The 17,890-nt window shown below is 40.5% G+C and overlaps 1 protein-coding gene across 8 annotated transcripts in view; it reads right to left on the reverse strand.

Moving 5' to 3' along the window:
* Nucleotides 1–17,890, reverse strand: part of MCF2L2 (MCF.2 cell line derived transforming sequence-like 2) — a 247,921-nt gene that overhangs the window by 6,521 nt on the left and 223,510 nt on the right. For 5 of the 8 annotated variants that reach the window (XR_014022845.1, XM_081300603.1, XM_081300607.1 and 2 more), the window contains exons 26-27: nt 9,480–9,513; nt 7,381–7,478 (exon numbers count right to left, since the gene is read on the reverse strand). Coding sequence is in view for 7 of the 8 variants with exons in the window: in XM_081300603.1 (XP_081156729.1) it covers nt 7,381–7,478; nt 9,480–9,513 (132 nt within the window). In the remaining variant the exon portion in view is untranslated. The remainder of the gene's footprint in view (nt 1–7,380; nt 7,479–9,479; nt 9,514–17,890) is intronic. The other 3 variants (XM_081300602.1, XM_081300604.1, XM_081300608.1) reach the window with 1 other exon arrangement.

The following is a 17,890-nucleotide window of genomic DNA, read 5'->3' on the forward strand; positions in this document are numbered from 1 at the left end:
AACCAAGGTTTCTGTCTTCTAGGGTTTAACTCATGAGTCACCTTCTGCCTGATCATACTACTCACTTTCCAGAGCTCACAGAGGAGAGAGTGCCAGAATGTTCCCAGGGTACTAGGCTGGATTAGGATCTTTTGTTTGGCAGCCCAGAGTGTAAATGTAGGTCAATCAATCAATCCAGACTAGTCTACAGCTGAAGCATCTATTTTATTTGCTAATGGTCTTTGGCTAAGAGGAAGCAAATCATTCCTAAGCATTCAGTTAATTGCTTTCAGATTCCTCATAGTCTCAAGGCACATTTTCCCCCCAAGTGTATTTTCTGTTGTCAAAGTTCTTTTCAGTTTGTAGGGCAGTCTGAGTTGGCAGTCTTAGAGTTTTAGAGCTGTTTTAAGCTGAGATCAAAGAAACGTCCCAGCTAGGAAATCACTTCCTAGCTCAGAAACCAGCTTCCTTGGATATTCAGTGTTGGAAGAAGCCCAATGGTGGGGGTAAGGGTGAAGGACAAGCTGACATGTCTCGTTGGGTCTAGTCTAAGCCTTGCCCATTTCATCAGATTCAATGGGAATTTTTCAATAAGACTAAAATATAAAGCCATGCAAACATTAGTATGGTTCCATTTTTTAAAAAGCATGCATTTCTATGGACACAAAGTTGGAAAGATTTATATAGTGGTTATATCCAGTTTGAATCTTCATCTGTACTTTTCTGTATTTCCTGTTTTTGATAGCCTGAATGAGTATTCCTTTTTGTAACCAGAAAAAAAAAAATCAAGCTAGCTGGTTATATATCCAAAATAACCCACAATCTCACTAGAAAGAACTGTTTGCTAGAACTTATTTTATTCATCAATTTACAAGAGGGCATGAAATAATTTTGAATCATAATAATAACGATGAAAGCAAATAATTTATTTAGGCCAAAAAAGGAAATGTCACAAAAGTTAGCAAAGAAACAACCCCTATGTACTATACTAGATAACCCATTTGCCACCTTCAAAACCCTGGGGATCTGACGGGGGTGTGTGGGGGGGTGCCTAAAGAGAGGCTTGAGGAGGGGCCTGTAGCTCTCTGGGGTCTGTCCAGAGGCTCTTCCTCGGTTGCCTATGAGGCAAAAAGCTTATTCTCAGTGATTTTTCATATGGCCAGGGAGGGCTCTGCAAATCCAGGACAACAGTGAATTCAGAGTTCAAATTTTCATTTAACTCCTTAATTTGTATAGTCAGCGGCCAAAAAGAGGCTGTTCAACCAATGGCATCAGAAATAGCACACCCGCTTGTTCTGTGACTGTCCCACTACTGAACTGCGTCAGTCCTTAGGTGAATTCCATCTTTCTTCCTTGTCCCACTCAGACTCTTCCCCTAGTAGAATGAGAGCCCTATCACTTTGTCCTCATGCCAGTAGGCTCGCAGGCAAAAAAGTAGCTGTCACACTAGAGGGAGGATTGATCCTGACCATGGGGAGGAGTAAGACTGCTGTCTGGGAGAGGCAGAGAGGTGATCATTGGGACATCTCTCAGTGCTCCCATGCCCACTGTCACTGCATTGGTGAGTAAAAGAACTATAGCCAGGGATGAGTCTCGGACTGGATGCCATCAGTAGAAATGCCTGATGGGCAGCAGGGGTCAGGGTGTCTAGCATGAGTAGGAGGGAAGTGATGAATTGAAGGCAAAATCCAAACTAATGACCAACTGCAGCAGCAGGTGGCAGATGTAGCTTTAAGCTAAGTAGGACTTTTACCATGTTCCCTAGTGGAAGTGCTCCCTTAGGATCCAAGATCTCTAGACTCATTGAGGCTAAAGTTGCAGGGATAAGTGGGAACAAATCCCTCATGTCGGTCACTAGAAGTGATAATGAGCAAGCATGATATCTTTGCTCTTGGATTCATATATTCTGCCTACTGGGGCTCAGCCCTGTAATGTAGCCACAGTTCAAGGCACATACTGCATCCAGAAGGATGGCACTCCCTATCCACAGTGCCTTGTCCAAATTGCAGCTCTGCCTTGCCTTCAAAAGGCTGTTCCACTCCTCTATCAGGCCAATTACTTCTGAATGGGGTGGTGGGACCATAGTTCAGTGGTCATTTGTCCATGTTGAGTCCCTTGATGAAAGCAATATTACACACTGTGCCCCTGAGCCTGGTGGGGGCTGAAGAAATCGACTTCTCTTAACAGTACCATACTGAGGGCTCAGCATGGATCTCTCTAGCAGGTTGGACATTCAACAGGCTGGCAGCTAGATAGGACTTTTTTTAATAAAGAAAAGCAGGCTTGCTTATACAGACCCTCATTTGGATGAGTCTGGAGTCAGAGTCTTGGAAGTTTGACTATTTTATTATCCTACAAATTGGATGTTCTAGCAGGGAAGCACCGTTACCCCTGTAACTCTGACTAAAGAACATCTCTCCTCTATGAGACTAGGTCATCTTTGTCAACTGAATATATAAGAGACACATGTGGAGTGGTGAAGGAGTAAGGAGACACCCACCTGGCAAGCAAGATCCCTGGTGAACCATGTACCCATGGGAACCAGGGACCCACATTGTAGCCAGATGGTCCTCACATCCCAGAGCAGTCCTGATGATAGGGAGCCCCCACTGCAGGGCCCATGCACAGCCTCCAGTTCTGCTACCAAGATTTCTGTATTAGGAGCCCATGGTTTAGGCTCTAGGGTGCCATGAAGTAAGCTTGCTGACATCTACTGTCCAAGTTGTCCAGTTGGATTGGTCTTTTGGTACCTTTTCTATAATGGATCTTCTTAGATGGGCACTAAAGCATAATTCAAAGATCTTTGCCTTTGGAGCTCATGACCATAGGTCCATGTGCTTCTACCCCAGGTCAGGTCATGTTGTAATGCCCATCCTAGTCTCTATTCTGGAAAGGGTTTGGAAGGGAGATGTGGAGAACATGAGGAAGAGCAAACATTGTCTTTCATGCTTCATCTACAGGTTCTGCACAGTCCTGGGGGGATGGGAGAAGGTCTCTCTCTTAATAAGGGGGAGTAGGTCACCACTGCCAGTCCAGGGGATAAAGGGTATGGACCCAGAATTCTCATTTCAATGCTTAGGGTCCTTTTTACGTATCATGACCTGACTTTGTCTCCTCATCTACTGGCTAGGATCCCAAAATGACCCAGTGACAGATTTGCCTTGCCTGAAAATGTATCCTTTTCTTAAATTCTGCCACTGGCTCTTCAGCTCAGTCTGCCTGGAGATGAGGAGCTAAACATTGGCAAGGAGGCCCTCTGATTCTCACAATGGGCTTTAAACTGGTGACTAATGTGGGTCTGTTCCTTTATCTTCAGTGCCTCAGTGGTACTTAGCAGCAGACTCTTAATTCCACCATCCTCTCCAAAGACCTAGCACCAGCTGGCGTGTCACTGCCCACCTATATCTGATCCCAGCTCACCACAGGTGAAGGTCCAGGCAATTGAACCACAGCAGTTCAGGGATCAGGACTCTCAGTACTCTGTAACACTACTGATGGGGTCCTTATTATTAATTGCCAGCAGGTGACCCAATACCAGAGTCCCATTGTTTCTTGGATTTCTCCTGTACTGTCTTAGGTCAGGAAGCAGATTGTGCAAGTGTGTTATTGAGAAAGGGCTTTCAGATGAAACCTGTAAGACAGTGAGGGCCGAAAACAGGGCGGGGAAGAAGTAGGCGTAGATGTGGGTTTGGCTGAAGTCTAGCATCAGCCGGATCCCCTAGGAAATGCTAGAGCACACATGGGACCACAAGGGTGTTATCTTGGTACAGAGGGTTGGCTTTTGTACCCTGAACTAGTAACCCATTTGTGGGCCACAAGCTACCCTTGGGGGAGGATGTAGCCTCACAGGCATTTCCTGGCTAGACAGCTCTCGTCAGCTGAGGGCAGTTCTTAGAAGGGCACAACTGTGAGATATCATCAGCTAACCTCAAAGCAATTGGGAAGTAAATGGATGTAATAGCCTGATAAAGAGGAACTGGCAGGTTTCAACAGCATCTAATACAATAATGTGCATGTGGCCTATTTGAAAAAAGTCTTTATGAAGGCTCCTATTTTTTTTTTTAAGCAGAAAATGTTTCATAAGAAAATGTGGAGGAAGGTTCAGAGATTTTCCATAAGGCCCCTGCCCCTACACATGCCTAGCTTCCTCACCATCACCATCATTACCAGAGGGGTGAAGCTGATGGACCTACATGGACACTCGTACTCATCCAAAGTCCATTGCTTACGTTAGGGTTTGCTCTTGGTGATGCACACTCTATGGGTTTGTACAAATGATATGTATCCACCATTACAGTATCACACCAGAAAATTTTCAGTGTCCTAAAAATCCCCACTCTGTATACTCATCCTTCTCTTCCACACTAACTCCTGACAACAAATGATCCCTTTACTATCTCCAGATAATAAAAAATTTGAATTTTCTAGAATGTCATAAAGCTGGGATCATATGAATTATAGGTTTCTCAGATTGGCCTTTTGCACTGAATAGTATGCATTTAGGTTGTTTTTTTTTAAATGTCTCTTCTTGGCTTGATGGCTCATTTCTTTAGTGCTGAATAATATTCCATTGACTGGATGTGCCAGTTTATCCGTTTACTCACTGAAGGATATCTTGGTTGCTTCCAGGTTTGGAAAATGTGAATAAAAGCATGTAGAAATATTTGTGTGCAGGTTTTTGTAGAGACATAAGTTTTCAACTCCTCTAGGAAAATACTGAGCATGCATGCTGAATTGTACGGAAAGAATATATTCTGTTTTGTGAGAAATTACTAAACTGCCTTCCAAAGCAACTAAGCCATTTTGCATTCCCACCAGCAATGAATGAGAGTTCCTGTTGCTCCACAGCCTCACCTGCATGTAGTGTTTTTGTGTTTTAGGCTACTTTTCACAACCCAACTGAATTATTTGTGTATTTATTGATTTTATGGTATCAGCCAATCTTCTCAAGAGCTGAGTGGTTTTCATGAGCCTAATTAGTGAAAAAAGATCATCTCAGCTCATATCAACACAATGGTCATTCTACTGCCACCTGTTTGTCCCCTGAAACCAGGCAGCCTTCCCAATATTGAAAGTTGTGTATGTCTGAGTGTGCACACATATATATGAGCATGTACACAGTTAAAACCAAGTACACACTAAAAGTCATCCTTTCTTTCTTCTGCTCACACCATGCCTTTTGAGCATAATGACCTTAAGTTAGCAGTGAGAGAGAGAGAGAGAGAGAGAGAGAGAGAGAGAGAGAGAGAGAGAGGAAAGGAAGGAAGGCATCTGGATAATCCTCATCCTTATGATCTGGGTAAAAGAGGAATTATAAATTTATATAAGTTAGTTCATATCTCCTGGTGATCATATTTGGACATCTTTGGCATTGTTGACCCTTCTGTCCTCAAACAGATCAGCTCATAAAGATCTTTTTGTGAAACACCTCAAGAGCATGACATACATTATGACCTGGCTAGCTTTCATAGGTTCAGTGTTTTAAAGTCCCAGTAATCTGAAAAGTCACCTATTAAATCAACAACCTAATAGGTTGAGAACTGAAGTGCCAACATATTTTGTTGGTCTGTTGGGCCCCAGCTGAAACAGGAGCCCAACTCCAGGCACCTTACCTCACTTTGAGTTTTTCAAAGTAAGAGGAAACTGGAATGTGACGTCCTCTAACCACCACAGTAAATATGAGACAGTGTTAGAAGATACGACCAGTTACTTAGGAGATATAAATTCAGTTTTATTTTCCTTCAAAAAAAAAAAAAAAGCTTTTCACAAGCCAACCTGAAATTTCCACAGGAAAATAAAACAAAAACCTCCAACCTCCCAGAGCTCCTGTCACCTCCCATGGAGGACTAGGCCTGACGAAAGATTTATAGACCATATTCTAGAACCAAGATTTTTCTCAATCCTTATTTTCCCGGTTTGTACTTAGAAGAAAACAGGTCGCTTTTCATTTTCTAAATATAAAATTTTATAGCACCAACACACCCTAGTTGACAATTACTGCCTTATTAAATGGCATTACTATTAATATTTGTTGACCAAGTCTGAACATCTGATTTCTCCATGACGTGGACTTCTTCCTGTTTAATTTGCTCCTCATGCTCATTAACATCCAAGAGTCCAGAAGCTTAAAGAAGAAACTTATTCAGTCTTGGCCTGGGGTAGATGGGAGGTTCTGGGACTGGGCTTGTTTAATGACTTTTGTACTTTCTAAGTGCTCAATAAGTGCATTTTGAACTAATACTTCTTCTAGCAGCCATTGTAAAATAGAGTATGTGCCTGAAGACATATTCGTATTGCACCAAGTTAATCACAAATGGTCTGCTACGGGCTGAATGTTCATGCTCCATCCCATTCACATGTTGAAGCCCTAATGCCTCATGTGGTGGTATTTGGAGATGGGACCTTTGGAGGTGAGAGGGTTAATGAGGTCAGGAGGGCAGGGCCTTGGTCATATGGGATCAGTGCCCTTAGAAGAGACACCAGAGAGCTGGTTCTTTGCCCTGACCCACTGAACGTGGAAGTCACATGAGCACACAGTGAGGAGAAAGCCCCCTGCCATTCAGGAAGGGGACCCCCCAACTAGCACCAAGCATTCTGTTACCTAATCTCAGACTTCCAGCCTCTGGAACTGTGAAAAGGAAGTTTCTGTTCTTTAAGCCACTTGGTCTGTGGCATTTTGTTTCTGGCAACCTGAGTTGATGGAGACACAGTCCAAAAGCCCAAACTTTAAATATTAAATTCCCAAGGTTTTCACTATGGGCAGTTTCAGGAAGCGTAAAGCAGAAGATTTAAAAATTATCTTTAGTTTAAATAGTTAGGAAAAGATAAGATGATAAAATAACATATTCAAAGCCCCATGAACCTATAACCTATGGTGATGTCCTTAAAATAGGAAATATAAAAATGCCTACATATCTGCTTATTTATTTAATTTTCATCCTGCACCCAATTCTGCCTATAGGAAATTGATGTACAAAGTGGTTAGAGGTGATATCCTATGGGGAAGTACCTGGAACAAGAGCTCTGAATCTTTCCACAGAGAGTTTTGGGAAGCAGCAAAATTCAAAATTCAAGATTCCTGGAGAAAGCGAGAAGTAAAGTGCCTCCACGCATCTTGCTTCTAAAGCACAGACCTTCTGGCCCTGCTCTTACCTGCAACAACTACTCCTTCACAGAGCAGCTCTTCTAGAGAGGAGTTACCTCTCAATGTGAGATTTCTGACCTAATTAGAACACCACAAATGAACAGCAGGAAATTGATTTTATACCACATAAAGGGTGTAGATGCTGTTCTTTCTCCTCCCTCTTACTCCTAAGGGAGGGCCGGGACTCAGGTGTCTTCCCCAGCGGCTCAGCAGCAGTGTCACCCTGCTTCTGTGCTCTGCTCTCCATTGGGTCCTACCTTTCATTCCATGAGTGCTGGAGACTGGCTCTTCCTTGCTAGTTGTAGCTCTATCTGTGTTTTCAGTTCCAGGAACACATTCCACTCCATTGCCTTTGCTTTAGAGAAATACAGAGGAGCACTGAATCATGGGAGAGAACAGCACTTGCATTCCTCCTTCTACCAGCCAGAGCAGCATTGGCTTGCACTAGGTTATCCCTGGCTTAAATCTCCAGGTGCAACTTCTCTCTCCTCCTTTACCTGTGATGTAAGATCTGCCCTAACTCTATGGTAACATTCAACAAGGGAACGTTCAAAGGACACCTCTTGTTGGATAATAAAGTTAACCTCTAACTGGCTGCAAATCTTTTTTTTGGGGGGGTGGGTGGGAGGATGGGTACCAAGGATTGAACCCAGGAGCACTTAATCACTGAGCCACAGTCCCAGCACTTTTTTGTATTTATTTATTTATTTTTTTAGAGACGGGATCTCACTGAGTTGCTTAGGACCCTGCAAAGTCGCTGAGGTTAGATTTGAACTCACAGTACTCTTTTTTGGGGGGCTGGGAGAGGTACTGGGGATTGAACTCAGGAGCACTTGACCACTGAGCCATATCCCCACCCTATTTTGTATTGTATTTAGAGACAAGGTCTCACTGAGTTGCTTAATGCCTCACTTTTGCTGAGGCTGGCTTTAAACTCGTGATCCTCCTGCCTCAGCCTCCTAAGCCATTGAGATTATAGGTGTGTGCCTTTGTGCCCTGCATGGCTGCAAATCTTAAAGGTGGAGAGGTAAGGAGGAGAAATCCCCTTCTGGATTCCCAAAAACTGTTTCACTGGCTTACTGCAGTTCCCTCCTCTCCTGATTATTGGCCTGAAATGCCAACTGTTGTACCAAGTCTTTTGGATTAGATTAGATCTAACACCTACTAAACACAGAAGGTCCAAGTAAATGAGATGGGCCTGAGCTAAACCTTGGCACTGCCCCTCCCCACAACTTTGTTTACAGAGTAGTTTGCAAGCTTCACTTGATGCTTCAATGAGTTCTTTCATTCACTAAACATTTACTGAGCACCTATACAAGTGACAGGCCCTTGTATATGAGGCCCAAGGGAAGCTAAAACTAACAAGACAACCTCCATGCCCTAGAGAAATTTATGGTCTAGTAGAGAGAAAAACACATCATAAAATTATAATATGGTCCACTAAATGGTGTAATTAGAGAGTACTTCATAAGATCGTGGGTGCAAAGAGCAGGGAGAGAAACTGCTGGTTTCTAGAGCCTTCACTGACTCCCACCTCTGTCATCTCTTTGGGCAGCTCCATTAGGAGCAGGATAAATGAGCCTAAAAATTTAAGTGGGCTCCTGTATCAAAACTGGATCACAGACTAAGGTTTATTCAGGAAACACATAGTGGGTTCCTCCTTCAGGCCTTAGCCAGGGAGAGGAGTTACAGAGAAAGTTACCTCCTGAAGGGAGTGTAAGTGCATCCTCCTGCAGACTAGAGGGAATGAGAGGACAGTGGTGACCAGAAGAGCTCTTAGTGGAGAGAGGGAAGCTGTAGGAATTAACGTGAGAGGATACTGGTATCCACTCAGCAAAGAGGGACAGGCAAGCACGTGAAAATAGGAGTAGAATTGGAAGTTCTCATTTGAATATTAAAAACAAACAAACAAATAGATGCAACAGCAATTAAAGGAGGTTTCAAAGTGGCAGGTATCACTTTAATTGATGGCCCAGTGAGTCAGCACTGGAAAAGCTGCCCTTGTCTGGTAGTGGGGTCAGGAAACTGATTTTTTTTTTTTAAGATTGGAAATTATTCATAGCATGTTCAATGTTAAAAAAATTCTATAAGAAGAATCATGCAAAATCAATATGAATTATCCATAGCATTTAACATTTCTTTAAAAAATTTTTTAGATGTTGATAGACCTTTATTTTTTTCATTTATTTATATGCAGTGCTGAGAATCAAACCCAGTGCCTCACACATGCTAGGCATGTGCTCTACCACTGAGCCACAATCCCAGCCCCTTGACATTTCTTAAAAAAAAAAACAAAACAAAATAAAACAAGCAAATAACAACAACAACAAACAAACAAACAAAAAACACTACTCACCCAGTGGTTACTTCAAATTGTAGATTCCCTTGACCTGAAACAAAGCAAAACAACACTCTCAAATTTAAGCTATTTTGAATGGATTGTATATATTGATTTTTCATACATGTATACATAGAATACTATAAAATATATCAAAGTGTATAGATCTTTTTAAAAAACTTTTTTTAGTTGTAGATAGACACAATATCTTTATTTTTATTTACTTATTTTTATGTGGTGCTGGGGATCGAAACCAGGGCCTCACGCGTGAGAGGCAAGCACTCTGCCACTGAGCTACAACCCCAGCCCGTGTATAGATCTTAATCTTATTTTCCTACTTATTCAGAAACAGTTTCTGGCTTGCCTGTCTCTGGTAGCCATTGTTTCTCCCACCCATCCTGCTGGGTTCCCTTTGTGCCTGGACTGTGGGTCCATCCATATTTCAACAATTAGCTCCCTTAGTACTGAATTAAGAACTAAACAGTGTGCCTGTGAAGTACTTATTTTTTCCACTTGAACCCAAAGTATATGATCAGGTGAGGGGTAGATCACAAACCTCTGGACAGTAATAAGAATCATATTCTTTATTTGGATGTCATCCTAGGTGTAAGAAAAATAACACATCTCAACTCGAGTGGCTTCCCCACCTGCCTACCCCTTTGTTGCCTACAACAGCCTAAAATCTGAACTCTTCAGCCTGATATATGAGGCTTACTCTCTCATCTCAATGGCATTTCTTCCAACTCTACCCATGACCTCTCAAGCCAGGATTCAAATCACCACTGCCTATGTTCTCTCTTGGAGGCAGCTTTGTGGTCTTCGAAGGACTCCAGGGGCATCTTTTATTATCCAAGTGACCAGAACATGTTGCCCAGTGACTAGGATGGAACTGTGGACTTGGTTTCTACCTTGCCTTGTATCCCACCTAAGTGCTGCCATCACAAAGCTGCCTGCCCCGTGGGCTTTCCCCACAGCCCCCTAGACCATCCCATCATACAAAGACGTCCCAAACCACAGGGCCCATCTCCCTCCTTGACCTCTCCCCATGTATTTGTTAAACATTCCTCTTCCCTGACCAAACTCTGACTCCATAACATCCTTTGGATACAATGCCCTCTGCTGCTAGGCTGTCTCCAATCCCTCCCTGGCTCCCAGTGTCCTTCTCACCCATAACCCCAGGTATCTTATGCCTTGCTCATTGCATAGAATTATTAGGCCCAAGAATCCCTAAGGATGAAAGGTGCTATAGGGTGATAATGGTTCTGTGTCAGATCTTTGTGAAGTGCTAGACATATACAAGGGACCGATGTTCTTGACATTCCTGAACTTGGAACTTGCATACCACCCTCCCCCACTGCCTGGGTGCCCCTGAGTCTCTATTCTGCCCCTGAGAGTCTCATCTCCTCACAGGGTCCAGCTCAAGGCTCTGCCTCCCACTCACTATGGGCCTTTCCGAGTTCTTAGAGCCCTTGTAAAATGTCACTCATGGTAAAACTGACCCTCAGTTTGCATATCTGTGAAAAAAGGGACTGGGACAACTGTGGGGCTTTCAGGGTTTTTTTTTTTTTTCCTTTTCTTTCTTTTCTTTTAATGGAAACTACATGCTGGTTCTGGTTAGCTTATTATCTGGATTATACCTTCCTGTCATAACCTAGAAGAGCATGGTGCCAGGCCTTGAGGAGGGTTTGGGAAATGTATGTCTGAATTTTAGCTGAATAAATACATTTTTACCTTCCAAATAAATGTGTCTTTTTTACTACAGGCCAGGGCTAATCAGGAGAGATTCAGTTAAGATTTAAATTGTAGATTTTGCTTAATATTGTGGAAAAAGTCAATTGACCTATAGATCACTAAAGTGATCCCAATCAAATCTCAGCAAGTTTTCTTTTCCCCCAGAAATTGATAAGCTCATTCTAAAATATACTGTTGACTCTCTGTATCTGTATCTCTTCCCTCCATGGACTCAACCAACTGTAAACAGAAGATATTTGGAAAAAATTACATCTGTAATGAACATGCACAGAATTTTAAAAAATCTTATTCCTTAAACAATAGAGTGTAACAACTATATATGTAGCATTTACATTGTATCAGGTATTATAAGGAATCTAGAGATGACTTAAAGTATAGAAGAAAATGTGCACAGGGCTAGGGGTATAGCATCTGGAAAGCCCTGGATCTGATCCCCAGCATTGGAAAAAAGGGGGAAAAAAGATGTGTATAGATTATGTGCAGATACTATTCCATTTTACATAAGGAATTTGAGCATATATACAGAACCAATACCCCATGAATCCCAAGGGACAACTGTATATGAAAATGTGAAGAACATAGAATAACCAAAACAACATCAAAAGGAAGAACAAAGTTGGAAGACTCAAATTATCTGATTTTAAGACTTATTATGAAGCTATAGTATTTGAGATAGTGAGGAAGTTAATGTCAAGATGGACAAATAGATCAATGGAAAAGAATAGAACATCCAGAAACAGATGCACTTATATAAATCGTCTCACTTCTATAAATAGTCAGTTGGAGAAAGAAGAGTCTTTTAAACAAATTTCATAGACCAACTAGATATCAATATGCAAATATATCAACAGATATCAATATATCAACACCTGAACTTTGATCCATATCTCACATCATACACAAAACAAAAACAAAAACAACAATAAAAATCACTTAAAGTGGATCTTTGCCATTTGTATATCTTCTTTAGTGATGTGTCAGTTCAAATATTTTTTTTTTAAAGAGAGAGTGAGGCACTGATTGGGGGCTCTGGAGGGCGGCTGGGCACCGCCTCTCCCCCCGAAAAGGGAGCAAGTTGACAGATGAGCTCGCAGGGGTCCCTAATCGGGCTCACCTTTTGTACCTGCTACCTGGCTTCTTACTTAATGAACAAGTATGTCCTGTCTGTCCTGAAATTTACTTACCCTACATTATTCCAAGGGTGGCAGACATTCATTGGTGGACTTCTGCTCCATGTGTCATGGAAACTGGGCTGGATGGAGATCAACAGCAGGTGAAGTGACTTCTTCCCTTCCCTTCTAATACCTTTCCTCCCAAGCATCAAATAAATTTATAGGAGTAAACAGTAACTCAGCAGTCAAACAGAACAAGAAGTAACATAAGCAGCTTCAAAAAGCAAGGAAGAAAAGGAGTACAAACAATGCAGGACAGCCTAAATATTCAGGAGGACCTAGAGTCATCAGAAAAATGGTCATATAAAGAACTCAAGGAACACCTTAGACAGATGGAATGGAATCTTAAAGAGGATACAAGACAGCAAATTCAAGCAGCGAAAGAACACATTGAGAATGAATTACATAAACAGATAAAAGAAGAAGTTAAGCATCTTTATCAGAAGATAGAGATTATAAAAAATAATCAAACAATAATTCTAGAAATGAAGGAAACGATAAACCAAATTAAAAACTCAATTGAGAGTATCACTAACAGAGTGGAGCAAGTAGAAGCCAGAACGTCAGATAATGAAGACATAATATATCATCTTGAAAAGAGTCTAGACAACTCAGAAAGGCTGGTAAAAAAATCACGAGAAAAACATCCAAGAGTTATGGGATAACATAAAAAAACCAAACTTACGAGTCATCGGGATAGAAGAAGGTACAGAGATTCAAACCAAGGGAATGAGTAACCTGCTGAATGAAATAATTACAGAAAACTTTCCAGAAATAAAAAAGGAAACAGATATACAAATTGAAGATGCATACAGGACACCAAGCACACAAAATCACAGTAGACCAACGCCAAGACACATTGTTATGAAGATATCCAATATACAGAACAAAGAGAAAATATTAAAAGCTACAAGAGAAAGGAGACAGATTACATTCAGGGGTAAACCAATAAGGTTAATAACGGATTTTTCATCACAGACACTGAAAGCAAGAAGGTCCTGGAACAATGTATTTCAAACACTGAAAGACAATGGATGCCAACCAAGAATTCTGTATCCAGCAAAATTAAGCTTCAGGTATGACAACGAAATAAAAATCTTTCATGATAAACAAAAGTTAAAAGAATTTGCAGCCAGAAAACCAGCATTGCAAAGCATTTTGAGCAAAACACTACACGAGGAAGAAATGAAAAACAGTAACCAAAACCATCAGTGGGAAGTGCCTCAGTAAAGACAGAGGGCGAGGGGAAAGATAATCATGGAGAAACAAACTAAATTTTTTTAAAAAAGGATAAATAATCAAACATGGATGGAAGTACAAACCATATATCAATAGTAACTCTGAATGTTAATGGCTTAAACTCTCCAATAAAGCGACATAGGCTGGTATCATGGATTAATAAAACAAATCCAACAATATGCTGCCTCCAGGAGACACATCTGATTGGAAAAGACATACACAGGCTGAAGGTGAAAGGATGGGAAAAAATATACCACGCACACGGTCCTCGTAAGCAAGCAGGGGTGGCCATCCTCATATCGAATAAAATCGACTTCAAGACTAAGTTAATCAAAAGGGATAAGGAAGGACATTATATACTGTTAAAAGGAACCATTCACCAACAAGACATAACAATTATCAATATTTATGCACCAAATAATGGTGCTGCGACATTCATAAAACAAATTCTCCTCAAGTTCAAGAATCAAATAGACCACAACACAATAATTATGGGTGACTTCAACACACCTCTCTCACCATTGGACAGATCCTCCAGACAAAAGTTGAATAAAGAAACTATAGAACTCAATATCACAATCAATAGCCTAGACTTAACTGACATATATAGAATATATCAACCATCATCAAATGGATATACTTTTTTCTCAGCAACACATGGATCCTCCTCAAAAATAGACCATATATTATGCCATAGGGCAATCCTCAGTAAATATAAAGGGGTGGAGATAATACCATGCATTTTATCTGATCATAATGGAATGAAACTGGTAATCAATGATAAAAGAAGGAAGGAAAAATCCTACATCACATGGAAAATGAACAATATGTTACTGAATGATCAATGGGTTACAGAAGACATAAAGGAGGAAATAAAAAAATTCTTAGAGATAAATGAAAATACAGACACAACATATCGGAATCTATGGGACACAATGAAAGCAGTTTTAAGAGGAAAATTCATCGCCTGGTGGTCATTCCTCAAAAAAAGAAAAAAACAACAAATAAATGAGCTCACACTTCATCTCAAAGCCCTAGAAAAGGAAGAGCAAAACAACAGCAAATGTAGCAGAGGGCAAGAAATAATTAAAATCAGAGTGGAAATCAATGAAATTGAAACAAAAGAAACTATTGAAAAAATTAACAAAACTAAAAGTTGGTTCTTCGAAAAAATAAATAAGATCGACAGACCTTTAGCCATGCTAATGAAGAGAAGAAGAGAGAGAACTCAAATTACTAACACACGGGATGAAACAGGCAATATCACAACAGATGCTACAGAAATAGAGAAGACAATTAGAAATTATTTTGAAAACCTATATTCCAATAAAATAGAATATAGTGAAGACATTGATAAATTTCTTAAGTCATATGATTTGCCCAGAGTGAGTCAGGAGGATACACACAATATGAACAGACCAATATCAATGGATGAAATTGAAGAAGCCATCAAAAGATTACTAACCAAGAAAAGTCCAGGACCGGATGGGTATACAGCGGAGTTTTACAAAACCTTTAAAGAAGAATTAATACCAATACTTTTCAAGTTATTTCAGGAAATAGAAAAAGAGGGAGCTCTTCCAAATTCATTCTATGAGGCCAACATCACCCTGATTCCGAAACCAGACAAAGACACCTCAAAGAAAGAAAACTACAGACCAATATCTCTAATGAACCTAGATGCAAAAATCCTCAATAAAATTCTGGCGAATCGAATACAAAAACACATCAAAAAAATTGTGCACCATGATCAAGTAGGATTCATCCCTGGGATGCAAGGATGGTTCAACATACGGAAATCAATAAATGTTATTCACCATATCAATAGACTTAAAGATAAGAACCATATGATCATCTAGATAGATGCAGAGAAAGCCTTCGACAAAGTACAGCATCCCTTTATGTTCAAAACATTAGAAAATCTAGGGATAACAGGAACTTTCCTTGACATTGTAAAAGCTATCTATGCTAAGCCTCAGGCTAGCATCATTCTGAATGGACAAAAGTTAAAGGCATTCCCTCTAAAATCTGGAACAAGACAGGGATGCCCTCTATCACCACTTCTATTCAATATAGTTCTCGAAACAGTGGCCAGAGCAATTAGACAGATGAAAGAAATTAAAGGCATAAAAATAGGAAAAGAAGAACTTAAATTATCACTATTTGCAGATGACATGATTCTATACCTAGAAGACCCAAAAGGGTCTACAAAGAAACTACTAGAACTAATAAATGAATTCAGCAAAGTGGCAGGATATAAAATCAACTCGCATAAATCAAAGCATTTCTGTATATCAGCGACAATACTTCTGAAACGGAAATTAGGAAAAACACTCCATTCACAATATCCTCAAAAAAAATAAAATACTTGGGAATCAACCTAACAAAAGAGGTGAAAGACTTATACAATGAAAACTACAGAACCCTAAAGAGAGAAGTAGAAGAAGATCTTAGAAGATGGAAAAATATACCCTGTTCATGGATAGGCAGAACTAACATCATCAAAATGGCGACATTACCAAAAGTTCTCTATAGGTTTAATGCAATGCCAATCAAAATCCCAACGGCATTTCTTGTAGAAATAGATAAAGCAATCATGAAATTCATATGGAAAAATAAAAGACCCAGAATAGCAAAAGCAATTCTAAGCAGGAAGTGTGAATCAGGCGGTATAGCGATACCAGATTTCAAACTATATTACAGAGCAATAGTGACAAAAACAGCATGGTACTGGTACCAAAACAGGCGGGTGGACCAATGGTATAGAATAGAGGACACAGAGACTAATCCACAAAGTTACAACTATCTTATATTTGATAAAGGGGCTAAAAGCATGCAATGGAGGAAGGATAGCATCTTCAACAAATGGTGTTGGGAAAACTGGAAATCCATATGCAACAAAATGAAACTGAATCCCTTTCTCTCGCCATGCACAAAAGTTAACTCAAAATGGATCAAGGAGCTTGATATCAAATCAGAGACTCTGCGTCTGATAGAAGAAAAAGTTGGCTCCGATCTACAGATTGTGGGGTCGGGCTCCAAATTCCTTAATAGGACACCCATAGCACAAGAGTTAATAACAAGAATCAACAAATGGGACTTACTTAAACTAAAAAGTTTTTTCTCAGCAAGAGAAACAATAAGAGAGGTAAATAGGGAGCCTACATCCTGGGAACAAATTTTTACTCCTCACACTTCAGATAGAGCCCTAATATCCAGAGTATACAAAGAACTCAAAAAATTAGACAATAAGATAACAAATAACCCAATCAACAAATGGGCCAAGGACCTGAACAGACACTTCTCAGAGGAGGATATACAATCAATCAACAAGTACATGAAAAAATGCTCACCATCTCTAGCAGTCAGAGAAATGCAAATCAAAACCACCCTAAGATACCATCTCACTCCAGTAAGATTGGCAGCCGCTATGAAGTCAAACAACAAGTGCTGGCAAGGATGTGGAGAAAAGGGTACACTTGTACATTGCTGGTGGGACTGCAAATTGGTGCGGCCAATTTGGAAAGCAGTTTGGAGATTCCTGGGAAAGCTGGGAATGGAACCACCATTTGACCCTGCTATTGCCCTTCTCGGACTATTCCCTGAGGACCTTAAAAGAGCGCACTATAGGGATACGGCTGCATCGATGATTATAGCGGCACAATTCACAGTAGCTAGACTGTGGAACCAACCCAGATGCCCTAAAATGTGGCATCTATACACAATGGAGTACTATGCAGCAATACAAAATGACAAAATTATAGAATTTGCAGGGAAATGGATGGCACTAGAGCAGATTATGCTTAGTGAAGCTAGCCAATCCCTAAAAAACAAATACCAAATGTCTTCTTTGATATAATGAGAGCAACTATGAACAGAGCAGGGAGGAAGAGCAGGAAGAAAAGATTAACATTAAACAGAGACATGAGATGGGAAGGAAAGGGAGAGAAAAGGGAAATTGCATGGAAATGAAGGGAGACCCTCATTGCTATACAAAATTACATATAAGAGGTTGTGAGGGGAATGGGAAAATAAACAAGGAGAGAAATGAATTACAGTAGATGGGGTAGAGAGAGAAGATGGGAGGGGAGGGGAGGGGGGATAGTAGGGGATAGGAAAGGTAGCAGAATACAACAATTACTAATAGGGCATTATGTAAAATTGTGGATGTGTAACCGACGTGATTCTGCAATCTGCATTTGAGGTAAAATTGGGGGTTCATAACCCACTTCAATCTAATGTATGAAATATGATATGTCAAGAGCT

Source organism: Spermophilus citellus, assembly GCF_964194105.1.
Source record: "Spermophilus citellus genome assembly, chromosome: 7".
Lineage (NCBI taxonomy): Eukaryota > Metazoa > Chordata > Mammalia > Rodentia > Sciuridae > Spermophilus > Spermophilus citellus.